The sequence below is a fragment of the Carassius auratus genome, chromosome 30 (genome assembly GCF_003368295.1).
Source record: "Carassius auratus strain Wakin chromosome 30, ASM336829v1, whole genome shotgun sequence".
NCBI classification, from domain to species: Eukaryota; Metazoa; Chordata; class Actinopteri; order Cypriniformes; family Cyprinidae; genus Carassius; species Carassius auratus.
The window spans coordinates 20,035,189-20,056,520 of NC_039272.1; the positions used below are offsets into that span (position 1 = coordinate 20,035,189).

A 21,332-nucleotide genomic window follows, 5' to 3' on the forward strand; every position below is an offset into this window, starting at 1 on the left:
CTGCTCGCCTGCCTGGCAGAGTCCGTATATGTTACTCTGCGAGGGAAAACGACTAAAACTGTCTTCCACAAATGGACACACGCCTTTTATATCCGGTAACATATTACAGATAATCACAACCAAAAATAAAAACAGACTGAGTTGGACCTTACTAGACTGCCACTCTACTGGCAAAAAATAACATCCGTATATGGGCGGGTTTGTGAGTACATTTGACCAATCATCTGCGTTTGTCGCATTGTTTAACAAATCGGAAGTTTCGACGTGAGGTTGACGCCATCAGCTGTCGCCGACAATGATATCAACATTGAATTTTTTTTTGGTCAAAGTCATTCCATACCAGTTTCTTTCTTTCTCATTGCTCTTCTGTCTAATTCTTTCAGTGGTTAAGATGCAATAAATTGAAAGCAGTGGGTTAATGCTATTGTGCTAATAATTTATTTCTTTTTCCGACGGGAAAGAAAAGTGGCATCCTACAGGGGGCGAAATTACATTTATAATTAAAAACTCATTTACTTTCTTTATTAAACCCTTCTTTATATATACGGTTGAAGACGTGTCTGTATGGATAAGAAAAATATTAACTATACAACAGATTCACTTAAAAACTATATTAAAATTGGCAGCCATCAACTGAATGAAAATCTCTTGTCAATCAATCAATCAATCAAAGTATCAGGGAGCCTACATTTGAGCATAACAACATTATAATTTGCAGTTTGGAAAAAGATACTACTTTTGACAGGCTTAATGCTGAAGTGACGTCTAAATTAAATTACATTAATTAGGAAGTAGGCTAGTACAATCAAAGGCATCTGAAAATAAGATTTTGCAAAACTAAATATCCAGCATTGTCTGGTGTATGATATCCCGAAGTGACAACAATTGGGTTAATTAGATTAGACACTAATTAATTACTTTTAAGTCAAGTCAGGTCACCTTTAGTTTAATGCTTTGCTTTTAACAGTACAGATTCTGTCAAAGCAGCTTTACAGTATCGAATAGGAAAAAAGTGTTTCAATGATGCAGAAGGACATAAACACTTAATTTTCAGTTAAAAACTGTTGGACATTGAATTCAGTGATGTCATCATCCAGCACAGTTCAGTTCAGTATTAACAGATACTATTTTGGTTTTGTTACTCAAATAAATGGAAAGCATACTGAATTATGGGACATATGGTACACCTAAGATCTGATACAAGTAAACTGCAAAAGTCTAAGAATTATTTTTTTTTTGCACATTTTCATACAATACTTCCACACATACATGTATATATCAATAACTTACTGTAAAGTTTTGTTTGTTATATCAGCAAAACTTGAACTGAAATAAACTGAATTAAAATTAAATAAATTGGATAAATGAACAGAATCTCCACTAGAGGGACAGACAAGCTGTCAATCAGTTATTGGGGCCCTCAGCATACAGCCCCACTGACATTAAAACCCTTTTAATCTGTCACCCAAACTCTGTCCACAATGGGACGTTTTGTCTTCGTCAGAAAGTAACTGCCTCATCACAACATCTTCCAAAAGAAACACATTTACTACTGCATTAACAATTGCTCACTAGCTGTTTTTAATGCCTGCATTAAGTGATTACATCACTGATTTGACAGGGATTAAAGTAGTTGGAAAAAGTTTTGTATACAAATTTAGCACATACTGAACATTGATGAATCTTTTGTCTGGTTGTGCAGAATATTTTATATATGCATGCTTAACTCACATTGTTCAAAGAGCATGTGTGTGTGTTTGTGTGCGTGTTTCCGGCGTGTGCGTTTCTTTGGGGATTAGAACTGTGTGAGTGATTGGTGCTGACAGCGGTCTGTGTATTACTGGCTGGCCTGCAGATTAAGCCGCTCCTTTTTAGACTGCCTAATCTGGATTAACTGATGCAGTGTGCCTGCAATGATGCGGCCCACTACCCCTCTCTCTCCCTCCCTCCCTCCTTCCCTCTCTCTCTTTCTTTCTTTCTATCTGTTACCTCACTCGCCTTCCATCACCCCAATCCATCTTCACATCTTTCTTTCCTTTACCTCATTTTGCGTAGGAACATTTAGTTTATTTCATCTGTCCAATTCTCCACTCAGATTAAATTTCTGTTGCAGTGTCACTGTTTCGTCTGTGTATTTCTGTGCTAATGTGTTCTGGAGTGTCTCTGTGTGTGTGTGTGTGTGTGTGTGTGTGTGTGTGTGTGTGTGCCTGCGGATTAGAGTTTAGTCCACTTCCATAATTGCTCTTGTGCCTGCGTAGCTGGTTGTTGCCAGATGGACGGACTGGTCCCCCCACCCCCACTTGCACCACCCTCCACAAAACTTCCCCTTCTGCAAGCGCACAAGCCCAGATCCTGAACACATAAATATACAAACATCCTATACTGATGCAGAACAACAACAACAACAAATTCTCTCTTTTTAAAACTACTTTTACACAAAACAACAATAACAACCGCTGAAATCTGAGCAAATTATAAAAAAATGACAAACTATACTTACTATTATTATTACAGAAATTATGGATCCTTCTCCTCAGAACTGGTCAACAACCTTCCATATGGCTCCTTTCATTTCTTCTTTTATAAGGTCTCCATCACTGGTTAAGAAACATTCATCCTTCTGTCTTCATCGTTTTCTACATATTCCTTAACTTCCAGCTCTTCTTCTTTCCCCCCTTTGTGTCCTGTGATGTTTTTTCTTCTTCCATGTGGTATTTACACACATCTTATGGACTAATGCGAAATCTCTCTTTCCTTTTTTTATCCAGGGTTAAGGGACTATTCACATAAAGCATAGGCTATTATGATAGTTCAGCAGTGTGTGTATGGGTATGTGTCTAGGTCAAAAAAGAAATTGTGAAGAGCAATAACAAATGTTTTTACAAATTTAGATGTTTTACTAAGCATAAATATTTTAGTGGTATTATGCTGCTTTTATGTTTTGTGTTCAGTCAAGAAATTATGACAAAGGATTGGTTAATTAATTAATTAATTACAAAGTTAATTAATCACGTAATTGGAATTATTTAACAGATATACCTGATGATATGTTATAGCTATATATTATTTCTATAGGCATGTTGTTATGGAGAAGTGTTAACAGAGGACTGAACAAGAAAATGTTCACAAGAAACATTTGGTTTACATATTATTCGAGTAACGAAAGAAATAATTTTTAGGTGTCTTATTTATGAGATTTATACGAGACTTTCGTCTAATATGTGACATTTAAAATATTATAGTATGGCTTTTTGGAAAAGATGGAGAAATTGCGCAGCGCCGGTCAATATTGAAGAACATTCAGCTTATTCAAGTGGAACTAAAAGTTAATAGCTTGTGCTCAATTAAACTTAATATAATTAAAATAATAGAAATACAATTTATTTTTATAGCTTATAATTATTATTAATTTATTATTTCGATTTCTGCCTGAAATTGATATCCTGCGAGGGCTCATTTTTCTAACACATCTAATTTACAGCATGTCACAGACATTTATTTTTAATGCTTCAAATGAATCAGTTAATGGCTGCTACGCTTCCTAAAACCACATAAACCCAGATAATATCACACACACATACACAAAAAAAAATAAAATAGTCTACTTTTCAATTAAAGACCATAAACATATATATATATATATATATATATATATATATATATATATATATATATATATATATATATATATATATATACATTCCATTATATTTAAATATGTTTTTAGTAGAGCTAAATAGGCTATATTTTGAAAACATCTAAACATCTTAAATATTTTCAATATCTGCGGCATTTTAAAACATCTTTGGCCGAAGCCTCGGAAATATTTTAAAGGCAATATCCGCCATATTTCGATCTTCACAATTTTTTTAGGCCTATTGGTTTCAAACTAAAAAACGAAAGAAACTGTTTCGTTTAATAGCTTAAACGTTCGAAAATCGAATTGTTATGTGCCATAACCAGACAATCCCTCATAATCTATTGATTTCGCACGTTACCTTGTATTTTAAGTGAAATAAATGTCTATTGTCATATCACGTGTTAAGATACACGTCAAGGGATGAGAGAGAGAGAGAGAGAGAGAGAGAGAGAGAGAGAGAGAGAGAGAGAGAGAGAGAGAGAGAGAGAGAGATGCCCCTTGATTAGCTGCTCAGTGTCTTATTATTCATAGTGTCCCGCTCCTGTCCAGGGGACACGCGCCTTAACCAACGCCAAAACTCTGACACAGAATCTAACACTTGTGTGTTTAATAGGTTATTTACTTTTACAATTACCTCACATTAAAAGAGTACGCATATCTTTGATATTCAGAGGGATATTGATGGTCTAAACTTGGGCAAGAGTGTAAGCTTGTTCAAGACACTGAGAAGCGGGGAAGAATCCACAGGTGTTTGAAGAGCCGCGACACTCAAGGAGCACCGCACGCGCCAGACGCGAGCACAGACACGCGGCATCAGCAGCAGAGCGCGACCCCCGACCCATAAAAAAAAAGCGTCACAGAGAAAATCAAAGTGAGAGAGAGAGGGAGGGAGAGAGAGAGATAGAGCAATAGAGAGTGTGCGAGAGACGCGACCGTCCCAAGAATGATGTCCTACATAAAGCAGCCCCATTATGCTGTGAACGGGTTAACACTGTCCGCCTCAGGAATGGACCTGCTCCACTCCGCCGTCGGCTACCCAGGTCAGTTCATTCTTATTAATCATTTAAAATATGTTTAAATATGTCAGACATTTGATTCATTTTGGTGGTCAATAAACTTCCAAAAGAAAGGGAAAAGCAAAATTGAAAGGTAACCCCGTATTTCTTGTTTAATTTCAGATGAGTTGATCCTTTTTCTTACAATTTAAGCTACGTAAAGTAATAGCCTATAACCAGTTGATATCCACATCTCTCACGTAGTAGGCTAGCTATCACCCATATTCTAGCAAAAGTACATTTATGAAGTCGACGTCAAATCTTTATTTGAAATTAATCTTGAGGGTTCTTTGTAAAACGTTAAAGAGGTTTTTGTTTTTTGTGGTTTTTTTTTTCGTATAGTCAAAATTTTATATAGGTACTTCATAGCCACTTATGAACAGTTTAAATCCAGCTTTAAAATTTACGCGTTTGGTTCCCTGTTGTTGCAAATAATTTTATGATAAATAATCGTACTGAATGGAGAATAAAAATACTGAATGGATTCAGAATGTAAATATTAGTAAAGCACTAATTTAAAAAAATGTGAAATGCTAAAAACTATTTTTATATGCTTTTCTTTAGTGATGGACGTTAGTCTATCTATCTATCTATCTATCTATCTATCTATCTATCTATCTATCTATCTATCTATCTATCTATCTATCTATCACTGTTGTTTTAGGAGCATGAATAGTCCAAGTCCCTCCCTCTTTCTCTCACCAACATCAACCTTAACTGTTATAATCTCACAATTAAAACTGATAGCATCTACAGTGATAGCATCAAAAGTTTTTTTATTTTCCTGTGATGGAAATACTTTTTTCTGCTGAAAAACCTAAAGCTGTTTCACTTACTGTGTAATGATTTTATAAACAGCCACTCCAAGAAAGCAGCGTCGGGAGCGCACTACTTTTACACGGACCCAGCTGGACATTTTGGAAGCCCTGTTCACCAAAACACGCTACCCAGACATATTCATGAGAGAAGAGGTGGCTCTGAAAATCAACCTGCCCGAGTCCAGAGTTCAGGTGAGACTATCTATCTTAAACTGAGACAAACATCTCTCTGACACCTCTCAGACTGCCTGACTTCTTTCTAAACACACCTGGCCTAATGCCTGATGATGCAGATAATTGTCTTCAATTAAAATAAAATAAATTTATCCTGGCATCTAACACTCACTTGCTATAATGCAAGTAAACCATACATCTGCAGCTAAATCTTTACAGTGTGTGCATCTTGAAGTTGAATCTATTCTAAATGGTTGAGTTTTAAGTGTAGAACATAACTACAAATCTTGAGCATGAGCATGAGTTCTGTACAGCATATTAAATAAGTCCAGTTTGGTACTTAGCAGAATGAGCCAAACTTTTATTTCCACCTTTAACCCCACTCTTTTTTTCCTCAGGTTTGGTTCAAGAACCGTCGTGCTAAATGCCGCCAACAGCAACAGCAGACCAGCGGTCAGCCAAAGCCCCGTCCCCCTAAAAAGAAGTCCTCTCCACCCTCTGAACTGACCTCTGACCCTGGTGCCAGCTCCTCACTGGTGGCTGCCCCTGCCCCAGCCGTGCCCTCTAATGCCAACACAGGCACAGCACCAGTTTCTGTGTGGAGTCCCACCTCTCTATCCCCCCTTCCTGACCCGTTGTGTGGCTCCGGCACACCCTGTGTGCAGCGCCCCGCTCCCTATCCTATGAGCTATGGTCAGCCCTCCACCTATGGCCAGGGCTACAGCTCCTCTCCTTACTTCAGTGGATTGGATTGCAGCCCATACCTTTCTCCCATGACCAGTCAGCTGTCTGCAAGCGGGGGCGCCCTCTCTCCCCTCACTGTGCCCTCCATGGGCGGCTCGCTCAGCCAGTCACCCTCCCTCTCCTCCCAAGGATACAGCGCCTCCTCGCTGGGTTTCAGTTCCGTAGACTGCCTGGACTACAAGGACCAGCAGGCCTGGAAGCTCAACTTCAGCACAGTTGACTGCCTCGACCATAAATTCCAGGTGCTGTAGAAGAGAAAGAGGGCAAGTGAAGAAAATGGGAGGGAAGACGGGTGAAGAGTAAATGAAACAAAACTGTTGTTTGAAATGCCGGAGACATTTAGATGATGAACAGGACTGAATCAGCAGGATTCACATGAACACGGAGGTGAAAAGGGGTGCCCATTTTGGAACAGGTGAAGACTGTTCCTCTGTAATCCAGATCTGCTCTGTGATTGGTGAAGAGTGAAGGGACTCCTCAAGTATACTGATCAGTCATCATTATTAACCATTTACCTCACACACACATGCAAACACTCACACGCAAACATACATTAGAACACATTTCCCAACACTTTGAAGGAAATATCACTAAAACCCAGACACATGCATATCACAGAAAGACAAGCACATATGATATATGTAGGGAAACTTCTCAGTTTCTCTGACTATAAAATTAGCTCTTTATGGGACAAATTTCTTTCTACTTTTTTCATAAGTTTGGTTTGGTTTGTCTGTACTGGGAGGCATTAGAAGTTCTTGTGTTGTGCTTTTAGCTCGCTGTTATTTATGTATTGTTAAATTGTTAACTTATAACAAATAATGTTGTTTTCTGTTAGTTTGAATTAATCGTTACTAATTAAACTTTATTTAATGGCATTGCATGCATGCTGTTGATATATATTTTCTATTTGGGTGACCTTGTGTTGAAAAAATGTTGGTGTTTTCATGATGGGCGCTACATTAAAGGTTTTATTTTCTTTCTTAGTTTATCTACACAATTAAATGTGACTTTGTTTCACAAGATTTGTCTAAAAAGAGCTGTCTAATCGTTGATTATGCAAGATGAATACTATCAATAAAAATCAAGATTTAAGGGGGTGGTGGGGGGTCCCTTAAAACTGAACTTAATGCCTGTTAAATTAAGCTACGTCTGTCCCTCATACTGAGCAAGCATGCATGATTACAAATTTAGAGGTTATTTTACAAAATTTGAAGTTTAAATATATAATGGCTAAATTAATAATAAATAAAAGTACTAAAAATGAAAACACACTATTCAGGCATCTAATAGGGGCTTTCCTGGTATCAGAAAGGTAACTGGTAATTCAGGCTGTAATAAGTTTGATCTTAACCAACTAAATTGAAAACAGATGAACATTTCAGTAGTTTGGATCTAGAAAAATGAAGTGCAAGATTCATATTCTTTCACCATCTTCTCCTTGAGTCACTGTGACACTCTGGGGTTGGATCACAGGCGGCCCACACAGAGGAGGCATCTGGGGTCCAGAAAGTTGTTGCAATGGTGTTGTCTGGTAATTGTGTTGCTGTGATGATGTGGTGTGGTTGGCTCCGCCTATGACCGGGTGTGTGGGGTTATTTTAGCCAATGACCCAGAGAGCACCTCAATCTCCTTATTGTCGACAGAACACTACCCTAAAGCAATTAAACAGGATTACTGAGGCTTCCTCTCTCTCTTTCCCTCCTCCGCACCTCTCCGTGCATCTCCTCCTGTTGATTCCAGTTCCCTCTCCGTCTGCTATGACTATTCTATGACTATTCCACCATTCTTTCCTCATCTGTTTCAGTATATTGGTCTCACACTCAGTTCTAGAGTTGCAGTTATTTACCCCCCTTTTTTTTTATAATAGTATGTCTAAAAATGTTTGAATGTCTTAGCATTAGATAATACAACAAAATGTCGAATCAAATGCCTTTTAAAACCAGTATAGCACTAAGACACTGGTTAGTTAGGTTTCATGATGTTTTCACATTTTCACTGCAGACACAATTCAAACTAAAATAATTTGGATATTTTCTGGTTGCAAAAATGTATGAAAAATTTAAATATGTGATCTTCCAACATCCACAAAAAATGACTTAAGATGCTTAAAACTAAAGCTGGCTAGTAAAAGTAAAAAAAAAAAAAAAAAATGTGAGAAACAATATACACTGATGGCCCCATAAACATGCAGCCTATATAATTCAGAGGCCCCCAGAAGATCAACAATTTCAGTGTCACTGCATCATATACAAAAAAACAAACCAAGGTTTATTTAAAAAGAAATTATAATATACCTTTTTTCTGTGCGCTCACTCCCTCTTTTTTTTCTTTATGTACATCTCTCACGAGAATACCTGCATGAAGACAGTGAAAGATGTTCAGTAACATCTAAACATACTCGCAGGCCTTTCTCTCTCTGTGCCATCTTTCATGCCCTCTCCCACTTGTTCTCTCTCTATCCACCCCTCCACCCGTCCTGAGTGCTTCATAATCCCAATCTGACCTGAATAAAACCACATGTACTTTTTCCAGGACAAAGGGTGTGTGTGTGTGTGTGTGAGTGCAAATGTTTATGTATAGGTCACAAGTGAGAATTTTTTTCTGAATTTGAAAAATGAATCATGTGACTGTTTAATTTCATATAAACATTTCTGTATGTGTATAACACGTTTTAATAAACAATAAGTAACAATTTTACTTTATTGCCCCTTTTACCTTATATCTGTGTATCTATAGCCTGTGTATGCATCTATCTATCTATCTATCTATCTATCTATCTATCTATCTGTCTATGTAGCCTTCCTTGGTCAACTCTCTTTTCCTCCCACCCTCCCCATTTCTCCAGATATTAATCTCTCTCTCTGTGACAGATTGTCTGTAGTTCATGCAAGAAGACAAAAGGAGAAGCTGCTGAGCCTTCAAATCCAACAAATCACACACAACACACTTAGGAACACGCACACACACATAACAAACCCTCACGTGGATACATATGATACCAAACAAATGCATTACTTACTCTACAATATAACAGACTCTCTCACACACGTAGACCTCAAACTATGCAACTGTAAATACATTTAATACAGTTTTTTTTATGTTAATGTAGTAACAGGTTAAATTACGTGCTTTACACCTGGTGATGAGTGTCTAGTCAAAGAGAAAGAAAAAACTAAGAAGACAAACACATAAGCTTAGCTATCGAACAGTAAAGTGATTTTCGACTCGCATCTTTTCGAAGTAGCGTACCTGTTGTTACTCTATGATCTGATGCTATGTCCATCGCTGGAAAGAAACAGCGCCCTCTGCTGATCGTTCTTACTGTGACACGATCACAGAAAACAGCGGAGGGACGTCTTTATCGGTGTAAGTTCACATAGTGGTCTAGCCAATTATTTATACCAGCAGACACCTTGCTTTTTTTAATTGATATTATTTTTTTAACCATATTCATAGATTCTTTGGCCTGCCTGCACAATCAGTTTGATAGCTTAAAAACGTTTGTCTTTATGTGTTACCTTTCTACATCCTATGCTATGATTGAAATATATATTTTTTTTTTATAACCAGTTTCAGTTCCTTATTTATCAGTTCCTTATTTATCGCAAGTGCAGCTTGTTAAAGAAACAGTTGAACGCACATATTGGTTTGTACATATTAAAAGTATAGGTCTTAAAAGTATATATCTTGTGTAACATTTACAGGTAAAGCACGTATGGAACCAAATAATAAGACAGTTTTAGCATGTATTTCTTTAAATGCTGGAATTTGTTTCTTTAAAATTAGCAGGATTCAACATTCACCAATTCTACAATCAATTTTATTGAGCAACATTTAAAATATACTCTAAACAGTAGATCATAGGACTAGGCCATGATGAATTTGGGTGTGCTTATAAATGACACTGAAAAGTAAATTTGTGTAACATCTATTTATTACCACCAGAATATGAGAAATTTTGAAAATACAAAGATCAGCTGATTTAAATTTCCAAATAAGAAAAATAAAAGAAGCACAAACATGAGGTTACATTGTGTATCACAAATAGAGGGAAGGAGCAAAGTTCTACCCAAAAAAAGTGACAGACTCAGTACTAGAGTACTAAACGTAAATAATATGTTTTGCTACACTCTGTGACTCTAATGCCGATCTTTAATGTGACAAAACTGGAATTGGAAGAGTGGAAAACGAGAGAAAGACAAAGGAAGGGAGAGCGGGATGTTAGTCGAACAGTGACGTTGAATGAGAGGCTGGTTTAGAGCGCCCCCCTGTGGCTGCCTGAAGTTATAACAGGAGGAGCAGGATCGGCTTTCACTACAATATGAAAAAGGACAGTTAACACGAATTCATACTGATTCTCTGCGGATTATTTTTTTTTTTCTAAAGAAAATTTCATTTATGCATTGTAAAAAAAAAAAAAAAAAAAAAGACACCATATCGACAATAATAGCAATCATCAATATTACAAGTAACAACTTTTTAACCAATAGATGCTGGTTTGCAGTTGAATACGATTCTGCTTTGCTGATCTCATCACCCACAGGCACTCACACAGAGGAGAAGTCTGACCCCACACTCACCTCCACTATGAAGGGCCAAGTAAGGATTCAAGCAGGACATGTAAGAACTGGATGGATCGGTGGGGGCAGGAAGGGGAGGGTAAACGAATTAAGATTAAAAACATATGTGAGTTGGGGGACTGGCGAGGACAGGTTTTTCAATAAGGTGAACTGAGGCAGTTTTAGTAGCACCCTGCTGTGGAAGTTTCCGCTCCCCTTAAGCAGACTGACCCCAGACACCACCCTTTTTTTTTTCTCTGGACAGCAGAGTAAGTGTTAGTGCAGGGTGAGACTTCTTCTCTTTACATGCCTGTTGAAAGTGTGTCCCTAAAGCGGGCGGGCTGGACCTCGTTTACGCTCCAAATGTGAATGTGTGTGTGAATGTGTGGGTGTGTGTGTGAATGAATGTGTGTGTGTGTGTGTGTGTGTGTGTGTGAGATCAACAGCACCTGTTACATGCACATATAGGTACCCTACGCGTCATTTAGACAGCACTACCAGACTGAGACACAGTTACTCCCCATCACTGATACTCTAAACTCTACCAAGAAAAGGAGGAGAACAAGTGGAGAGACAGAAAGAAATAAAGAGGGCAATAGAAAGAAGGGGTGAGTTTAAGCACGCTCTCCGCGGATGCGGCGTGCCAGCTGGATGTCTTTGGGCATGATGGTGACACGCTTGGCATGGATGGCACACAGGTTAGTGTCTTCAAACAGACCGACCAGGTATGCCTCACTGGCTTCCTGCAAGAATATACACAAAAATCAGCAAAAAGTATGAAATCCAAATCTTCAAACAGGAATGTGTGCAAAAAAGATCAACATTTATGGAATACAAAAACAAGCCAAATATATAATATTTTGAATAACATTTTATTTTTGGTTTTCAATTAAATTTTAAAGTTGTAATTTAAGTCTTTTGTCATTGATTTGTTTTGTTTAAATATGTTTATATAATTTTAGTATTTATAAATTATTATAAATGAACGTTATCAAAACAAAATCAAACTTCAATTAGTATTTATTTTATGGTCTTAGTTAGCTATAATAATGGTTTTAGTTAGCTATAATAACCCTGATACGTACCTGCAGTGCTCCAATGGCGGCGCTCTGGAAACGCAGATCAGTTTTGAAGTCCTGGGCAATCTCTCGAACCAGACGCTGGAATGGCAGCTTACGGATCAGCAGCTCAGTGGACTTCTGATACCGACGAATCTCACGCAAAGCCACTGTACCAGGCCTGCAGACAAGAAAGATGTTTAATGCAGGGGTCTTTCTTTGCGGTGTACAATTATAAGTCTACTGAAGATCACCTGTAGCGGTGAGGTTTCTTGACTCCTCCAGTCGAGGGAGCGCTCTTGCGGGCAGCTTTGGTAGCCAGCTGCTTACGAGGAGCTTTTCCTCCAGTGGACTTACGAGCAGTCTGCTTAGTACGGGCCATTGTTAGTCAATATCACCTGAGAGAAAAGAAAACACTGAGTATTTTAGAACACAGTTAAGTCATGGTCAGATTATGACATACAAGGCAGGAATACAAAACAACTCTAGGAATAAGCTAACATGTTTAATAGTGCTTTCTCCTAGCTGTGTAATATGAAGCACGTAGTCTTGTGCACAGGCAGACTAAGATACAAAAGTAAGTAAATCTCTACTATAAATAGCGTCTCTAGTTTTACACTTGATTTGGTATTTGACTCCCTGCCCCATTTGTGCCATTTCAGGCCACTTCCTCCAGCTCGTCACATTAAACCCAATAAATAAAAGTAACCAATCAGCGTGGACTAAGACTGCCTTTCAACCAATCACAGACGACTATAAAACAACAATAAAGAAGCGGCCAGTACAATTTGAAGAGCGGAATAAACTAGCCAATCACAGGCCGTTCTGGGGGCAGCTCAGCCTGTCTAAGCCCCGCCCTTAACCGCAAGATTATGGCTGCAATTTGAACGGCAACTGGAGAGAGTCCGTGCATTGAGGCACAGGGGAGGACATAAACTTTGAACTAAAATTCTAAATCTAATAAATACAACGCAAAACCCACAACACAATACGGTAGCAGGCATCCTTGGGTAACTAAATAATCGCTTAGAAGGAAAATCTGCCGCGAATTTACGCCGTTTGACCGAAGTAAACAGAGACATACGAAAGTGGGACGGATTTCAGTGTGTCCTCCGACACGAAAAGGATAGCCTGTTTCGCTCGCGTCTCGCCATCGGCTTTCTCATTTTCAGACGATGGGATTTTAACGTTTTAACGCTTAAAATAAACATTATTCTGCAGGAAAGTTTCACAAAGCTGTTGAAAAGTATTTCAGAGAGGAGTTAGTGATGCATTGGGGCACTTACCTCAGGTGAACGTGTTTTAATTCGCGCGGTGAAATATGTGCTCGGCTTGTCTAGCAGTGTCAGTATTTACTATCTCACACACAATGGGAGCGGGGTGGCCAGAGCCAAAATGGCCGCGATGTCAATCATTTTCTCCCAGAATGCACTTCAATAAAACTGTAAACACAAAATTGCCGATTTTTACAGTACCAGTTGCGTTCTTGACGTGTTTTTCCCACTATGAATTTCTTGGCTTAAAGCCAGATGTGACATACCTGATTATTATTAAGTATTAGGAGTACAGTGTTTCAGATGGGGTTTTGTTTTGTGCAAAATCCCTCTGTTTTTTTGTTTGTTCCATCATGGAGGTCATCAGGTTTAGAGGAGACAGGCTAATGGGTTCATCCACTGATGATTATATAATAATAATATGTTATTTTACTTTATTATTAAGGATCTTAAACATTTTTCTTTTAATTTATCAGCAAAACATAGCTTTAATTTAACGATGAACCCTTCAATTTAAGGTATTACATTTTCATATACTATTATTTTATACAGATACAGAGTTTTTTTGTGGCCCTAATCTATCCTTCAGACATCATCTGGTTTTCATGTATCTGAGTGTTGGCAATAGATGATCCGAGATCAGTCATACAGTGTTTTACTTATTTCAGGCTGACATTCAAAACCACCCTCCAGCCATGCAGGAACTCTGCCTTAACCAAAGACTGACATTTTCTACCTCATGCTTACCACTTTAAGGCTTCAGTGACATTTCAGGAAGTATGTGCCATTTTCTGTGCACCAAAATGTATTATATTTTTTATGCCTCGTAGTTGCATATAGGTATAAGCACTCAGCACACAGTTCTGCATTTGGACTACATAATTTGGCAGGACTGTAATATGATGTAGAGTGTTTGTCTCAAGAGTCTTGAATGCTTTTAGTTAAGGATTAGGGAGTCTCAGAGCCTAAAAGTGCTTTAATGTCTTTAATGTGTCACACTTTCTAATTCATGCATAAATTGCATTTAATTGCACCAGATGCATTTAAAGATTAGCAATGTTGCTCAGTAGAAGCAAAGTGGTATTTTATTTATTTAACTTGTTATATACACACACACACACATACGTATATATAGACACACAGGTGCATCTAAAAAATAATATGAAAAAGTTTTTTTGGTAACTTACTTCAAAAAGTGAAACATTTAATATATTCTATATTCATGACATGTTCATTAAACCATTTCAAAAGTTTTTTAGTTTTAATTTTGATAATTAAATAGTTTGATAATTACAGCTCATGAAAGTCGAAAATCCAGAACCTCAAAATATAAGAATATTTATATTTGTGTTATTAAATGACCATCCCTATTGTATATAAATTCCGGGTATCTCTTGTTATTTGAAACCACAATAATGAGGAAGAATGCTGACTTGGCAATGGTCCAGAAGACAGTCATTGACACTAAGAGGGTAAGTCACAGAAGCATCAAAGCATATTAAATGCAAAGTTGACTGGAAGGAAGAAATTTGGAAGGAAAAGGTGCACAATCAACAAGGATAAACGCAAGCTTCCAAGTGGTTTGCTGACCATGATATGACTGTGCTTGATTGGCAGCCAACATTCCTGACCTGAACCCCATATCGAATCTGTGGGATATTTTCAAGAGAGGTGAGAAACGGTTGATCCAACAATACAGAAAAGGTGAAGGCTCAGTTGTATCTCAGCAGTCAGTGCTCGTTTTAATTCTTCTCCTCACTAATGCTGTCATTTGTGCTAAAGGAGCCCTCACCGAGTATTGACTGAACATACTTTTAAAGAACTTGAACTTTTCTGTTTTGCGAGTTCTTTCTTTTTTTTATTGATCTTAGGAAAAATTCTAACATTTTAAGGTACTGGATTTTTGACTTTTATGAGCTGTAAGCTCAAGTCATTGAAATTAACACAAAAAAACTTCAATTTAAATGTTTTACTTTATATGCAATGAATCTAGAATATATGAAAGTTTCACTTTTTGAAATAGGTTACTAAAAAAGGAATTTTTTTTTTCACGATGTTCTATTTATTTTTATTTTTTTAGATGCACCTGGATAAGTATACCCACACTTCATGGCTTTATGTGGTGGGCTGCAAGAAATGCCTTTCAAATGTAGGTGATGTGAAAGAACTGAAAGAATGTATTTAGGTGTTGCGGTTTCACGGCAATATACCGTTCACTTATATTCTTATATATCCAAAACCTAGGTCACATTCTAAAATCATACATAAACACTATTACTAGTGCAGATGTCCACCTCTTATTGTGAGATTAATTACAACATGATATGCCCTCTATGAAGCTTCATGTACAAGGTAAATACAGATAATATAAATAGCAGATAATATAATATTACTAATTATAATAAATATAATTAGTAATACTGCTAATTCAGCCATTTTATTGCAGGTTTTTTTCCCACTTGCTTGTATGCTTCTCATGGGAATGTAAGGCTCATTCAGTGCTTTTGGTATCAGCTGCAGTGCCTTTTACAAACAACAGAGAGCACTGTCTTCCTGATCAAATCTAACAGACCATCTGATTAGGTAAAGAGGTGGTGGAGAAACTCTAATGGATCCATTCATTAAAACTGTTAATGCTGTGCTGTTGGAAGAGTCAGCTACAACACTGTTTAATTTCTAAAATGTCTCTCAAAAAGCAGCATTCACTGGGTCGGATGGACATATTCTTCATATTAGCATGTATTGTATTTTTTCCTCATTTCCCAAACAGATGTTTATGAATTTTAAGAATATTAACACACATTATTTATATGTGACCTTAAGATACTGATGTGTTATTTTAGTTATAATGTATGTATATGTTTATACATGACTAAACAAAAAGTACACATAGCCTACATAACTGTAAGTGAAGTTTATTTGTGATGTGAACATGATGTTTTTCTGCCCAACAATTCTCATAAACAGCATTAGAATGATATAATATTTGTGCCTGTAGTTCACAAATAAGGCAAACAAGAATCCAGCCTCATCCTCCACCCACATTCATCGCCTGTGCGCTCTGAAAGGTCAGCAAGGTATCACAGCAAGGTGAGACTCAGTTTGAAAACAGTTACTGCCCATATGTCCTCATCTCCACACATAACACTTTTTCCATCCCCACTGTTCTGGACCAGGTTTTTTCCAAATCCTCTGATGTGGCTTTTAAGAGCATTTACCTACTATTTAATATGCTTTGAAACAAATCCCAACCCAGTCACATTCTAAACTGATAGTGTCTTTGGAAAAGCCTGTTATTAGGTAGCATGATAATGCCGAGTTACTAGCAAATAGGAATTTTGAACTGCTGAAAAGGTTCAATGACCATATTTATGAGTATTGTCAGCAGCTATAGCACAGTATGGTATGGCAGCTGCTCGCAAAACACTCTAGTGTGGCGAAAACTGAACAAAACATCACAACTGCTATATAGCCAAAACAATTTCCCAGCCCTGACAGCTATTTATTAACATAACTTGAATTCAAATAAATGTGGAATTTGCTATAAATTGCACTAATTGCAATGTATAAACTGAATGGCAGTCCATTGTTTATGTATGCATGAATTCAAATCCTTAACGATGACAAAATTTGACAGTATTTAGGGAGGTGGTAGCATAATGATATGGACCAGGAACACTAAGACAGAGGTTAGAGAGTTGATGGCAAGAGAAGAGAGCTAGCTCTTAGTGCCCTTGAGCCAAACACTTTGCTCTATGTTATTCCAGCGAGGGGACTGTCCCTGCAATTAGTGCACTGTAAGTAGCTTTGGATTAAAAGCATCTGCTAAATGGCAAAGATAAGTAAGAAAACCCCCAGCAGCATTCATGTTGGTTTCTATCTTGCCCGCAGCACTCATATTTTAAAATCACAAAGCTTTGTTCTTATAGTCTCACAGCTAAACCCTGGGGTTGCAGAAGCTCAGTTGTAGATTTTGTCTTTAGTTTGTAGACAGAGTCTGGTATTCTCAAATTACTACTGTGTATGTAGGCAAATTCGTTTTTTATGATTGCTAATCTATGGTGTGTATAAAGCACAAAGCGTTTGACCTGTGTGCGTGCTTCCAAATTTCCATGGCAGTGCGTAACTAACACCCATTGGATTGACTGTGAGCCTTTATTCATTGCTTTACATGAAAATATTTCTTTTCTGCAGGGTTATTCACTAAAACTAAAACCAGAAAAAAATGAAGTAAATTGAACATTAACAGATAAAATTAAAAAACTAACTAAAATTTAAAAACTATAATAGTATCTTGCCGATAAAACTGATGAATAGCAATTAGCCATTGTCATGTCTCTTTTCAAAGTTAAACTGATGGGATGAAATTAATATCAATTACATTTCAATAATCCTAATATTCTATGGTTACACACACAAGCAAAACAAATGATTAGAGTCATTAAATTTCTTCATGCTTAATTAATTTTGTTAATAGAATTTAGCATTCTAACCCGACAGAATACTTATAATCCTCATGACATTCTCATGAGATTGTCTTTTGTAGGCTTAAATGATCCAAGATTAACACAAATTATATCCTTAATGCTATATAATCATAAAAATCTCATTCACATGATGTTCTTCCCTTTTTACTCTTCTGCACACAGGCCGACTTCCTTCCAACCCCATTTCTGCTAATGGCCTGATTTGGTAGCCCAGCAGAGTAAACCGGCTCTATATTTAACTTTGCTATTGTAACCTCCATAGCAGGCTATAGGTGAATCTCATTTGTAGTTACCACTTTAGTAAACATATAGATTAGCACATGCTGACTCAGCATTCAACCCCGTTGATCCTTCTTTTAGACTGTATTCCTGTGACCCTTAGAAAATTCCCAATAAGTCATTTAATTAGTAAAACAGCTATAGGAGAACAAATGCAAATGTCTCATTGCCTTGAGAAATGCCTGTGTTGTAACATTTTAAAATTCAATATATTCAATTACATATATATTAACTTAATCAAACCAATATGCCCATAGTGCAGGTACCATTGTTGAGTGTTAATGATGAAGGTACTACTGTTTTTAGAGGGCTCTATGAATATTTGCTGCAACATTTAGAACATTCCCAGCCTAGATTTCGGAGCATCCCTGAAAACTCTCAGCAAATGAGTGGCCTCTATGTACTGTATGTATTTAATGTGACTTAAAAATGAACAGGATGCCGTGAAACTGATTTTGAGTGTTAAATGGATGAAATGGATGATTGGATGATATTTCAAAATGGGGCCATGATAAAAGAAATTCACAATAATCATATACACACATTTTCAAAAGGCTGGGATCTGTATCTCTAAACATAGAACAATAGATAGATGGAATGATAGCTAGAAAGACAGAACAATATAGAATGATGGAGAAAATGATAAATGACAGAACAACAGAACGATAGATAGATAGATAGATAGATAGATAGATAGATAGATAGATAGATAGATAGATAGATAGATAGATAGATAGATAGATAGATAGATAGACCATTTCGAATCCACATTGAATACCCCCATGTGTGAGAGAGAAAAAGAGAAATAGCTGTTCTAGGTCACAGATGACGCACCTGTGCCTCTTGCCTTCAAGCTTCACAGCCACCCAAAACCTGACAGCCCATAATTTCTAAAACTGTGCATTTCCTGAAACAGCAGCCCTGACAGTCTGACCATGAAGAAAACCCTCCCTCCTCCATCTCATCACCGTTAACATCTTGAGTGTTCATGCGTGTGTGCATTATGAGAGTAAAAACACCTGACATAGCCAAAGTCAGCGTGTCCTTACCCATAATGCCCCCTGATAATGACATTGTTGCTCTGTGATTAACTATTTTATTTCAGATTCACTCAGGCAGAGAGAGTGCGAGAAAGGTTAATGACTGCTTGTCTATGTGGATAGTGAACTCCTCTCCTCTCTCTGTGCAGTACAAGACTAATGTAATTATACACAATGTTACCATGACACTGACACACACACACACACACACTCATGCCTGCACACAGTCGAGCTGTATCAATCATCACACAGCAGTTACAGAGAGCCGTACAAATACATATTCATGTAAGTTACAGTTCAAGTAGGTGCTCTATCAAAATGATTGGACATCAAGCCTTAAATGTCTTTTGAATCATTTCCTTTCCCTTTTTCACATCTTCACAGCCCTAGTCTCTGAGTCACATGGTGGAGGAACGAGAGAACGGGCAAGAGGAGGGAAGTGGGGAGGGAATCGACCCAAAATATTAATCAAATAAATGCAGCACTCAGAGTCATTGTGGCTGCAGTGATGGACAGTGAGGGAAATGAGGAAAGAGAGAGAGATAGGAGATATAGGAAAATTAACTGAAGTTCATGACAGGCCAGACTTTTAATAAGTAGGTGTAAGCTCTAGAAATTGGATAATAGATTTATTTTAAAAAAGCTGTTCCCCCTTAATAACATAACATAGTTGCTATGACTTTACACGGTACAAAAGTGATTACCTGCAGTTTTAACTTTCACAAAATATTTCAGTCAAAAATGAAGATCCTGTCATTACTGTCATTACCTTTTATTTAAAAGAAATAAAACAAATCTCACCATACAATGGTAACCTATGACACCAAAACTATTTGCTTAACAATGTTCTTCAAAAAATATTATTTTATGTTTTGCAGAAGAATGACAATCACACAGGTTTGAAACAACATAAGGTATGTTTGTCATATATTTTCCAATTATTCAGCACTCTGCCTAGCAATGCTGTATATATGAACTTTTATTCTGGGTAACTAAAATCAACACTTTAACATCTCCTGTGTCAAGTTTTTGTCATACAAACGTAACTGGTGCCATTTTTTAACTCTATTTTTGAATTAAGTGAAAATCACCTTAGACGCCTTTTATTAATATTGCTGTTATATTGTTGCAGTGTTCATCATTTTGGTCAACCAGTTGTTTTTTTGTGTATTGTAGTGATATGCATCTCCATAACTGAGGTCAATGTGATAACACATCTTGACGCATAGCCAACGATACGATATACTGAATATACATATGAAGCAGCTAGGTGCAATGTGATATGATTCTCCTTAATTACATTTCTGATTTCAAGTTGTTTCAAATCAATGCGATTCAATACAATATGATACAATGGAAAAAATATGATGCTATGCAATTCAGTATGGCATAGATAGTTAACTTTTATTTTGTTATTTACATTTTCTTTATTTTACAAATTGCAGTAGTATTATAAAAAATTCCTTCTCTCTTATAACCCTCTCAGGCTCAAATTAAGTTTTAGTAACAAGTTTTTAGTAATAAGGTTTTTAGTTTTTAACTGTTGCAAATCAGCAACGCCTGCCTTGAGAGGGATAAAGTCCAAAGGGCTTCCAAACAATGAATTTGTAATTAATAGGTGGAAGATGCAGCTCTGCCTCTGCCATGTAAATCTTCTTCACGACTTTCAGGACATGCCTCGGTGATATGTCATATTCACATAGCAGAATTCAGAGAATGTGCTTGGGAAACAGTTAAGAGAAGATAAATCAATCTATATAAAATATAAAAGTTAATGTTTCTTTACTTTCTAAATAATAAATGTAAAGTGCATTTCCAAAGTTCTGACCTGAAACTCTAGATGTCAGCTGATTGGTCCCTTTGTATCAGCAGACAGTGAGCTTGCTACCTTCTCCAGCTCCACCAGTATTGATCTGTTACATAGTGATTCATGTATGCTATATGGGGGTTATTCCACATGTTTCATGTGCAGCAGCAGTATTTCTTACATGCACACAGCAGCATGTTGTGGATGTTTTGGCAGTAGCAAGTCTCAGTACTTGCTCTGCCACAGCAGCATTAGCAGCAACATTTCAGATCTCTTCCATCAAAACCAAAAACATTAATATTGGTATGTACATTTCTATGCTAAACCATCCAAAACTTGTAATGACAGAACTACTATTAATTATATAGAAATAAATATATTTTTACCAATGTGA

The 21,332-nt window shown here is 37.0% G+C and overlaps 2 protein-coding genes across 2 annotated transcripts; one reads left to right on the forward strand and one right to left on the reverse strand.

Moving 5' to 3' along the window:
* Positions 1-4,133: 4,133 nt before the first annotated feature.
* LOC113049574 (homeobox protein otx5-like) lies at positions 4,134-9,113 on the forward strand. The gene is made up of 3 exons (XM_026212016.1): positions 4,134-4,680; positions 5,554-5,705; positions 6,086-9,113. Exons 1-3 carry the CDS (start codon positions 4,584-4,586, stop codon positions 6,680-6,682), a joined length of 846 nt encoding a protein of 281 aa, XP_026067801.1. The 5' UTR covers positions 4,134-4,583; the 3' UTR covers positions 6,683-9,113.
* A 1,237-nt stretch (positions 9,114-10,350) lies between these two features.
* LOC113049575 (histone H3.3) lies at positions 10,351-13,481 on the reverse strand. Its single transcript, XM_026212017.1, has 4 exons — positions 13,338-13,481; positions 12,306-12,449; positions 12,079-12,232; positions 10,351-11,736 (listed from the first exon to the last, which is right to left on the reverse strand). Exons 2-4 carry the CDS (start codon positions 12,431-12,433, stop codon positions 11,608-11,610), a joined length of 411 nt encoding a protein of 136 aa, XP_026067802.1. The 5' UTR covers positions 12,434-12,449; positions 13,338-13,481; the 3' UTR covers positions 10,351-11,607.
* Between the last annotated feature and the right edge of the window lie 7,851 nt (positions 13,482-21,332).

Bases quoted from the DNA above. Each gene is read 5' to 3' on its own strand.
- LOC113049574 (XM_026212016.1), top strand. From the start codon at position 4,584: ATGATGTCCTACATAAAGCAGCCCCATTATGCTGTGAACGGGTTAACA. The intron at 4,681-5,553 runs GTCAGTTCATTC...TTTTATAAACAG, and splicing joins CTCCGCCGTCGGCTACCCAG to CCACTCCAAGAAAGCAGCGT. The intron at 5,706-6,085 runs GTGAGACTATCT...TTTTTTCCTCAG, and splicing joins TGCCCGAGTCCAGAGTTCAG to GTTTGGTTCAAGAACCGTCG.
- LOC113049575 (XM_026212017.1), bottom strand. From the start codon at position 12,433: ATGGCCCGTACTAAGCAGACTGCTCGTAAGTCCACTGGAGGAAAAGCT. The intron at 12,233-12,305 runs GTGATCTTCAGT...TCTTGTCTGCAG, and splicing joins AAGAAACCTCACCGCTACAG to GCCTGGTACAGTGGCTTTGC. The intron at 11,737-12,078 runs GTACGTATCAGG...ATATTCTTGCAG, and splicing joins CCGCCATTGGAGCACTGCAG to GAAGCCAGTGAGGCATACCT.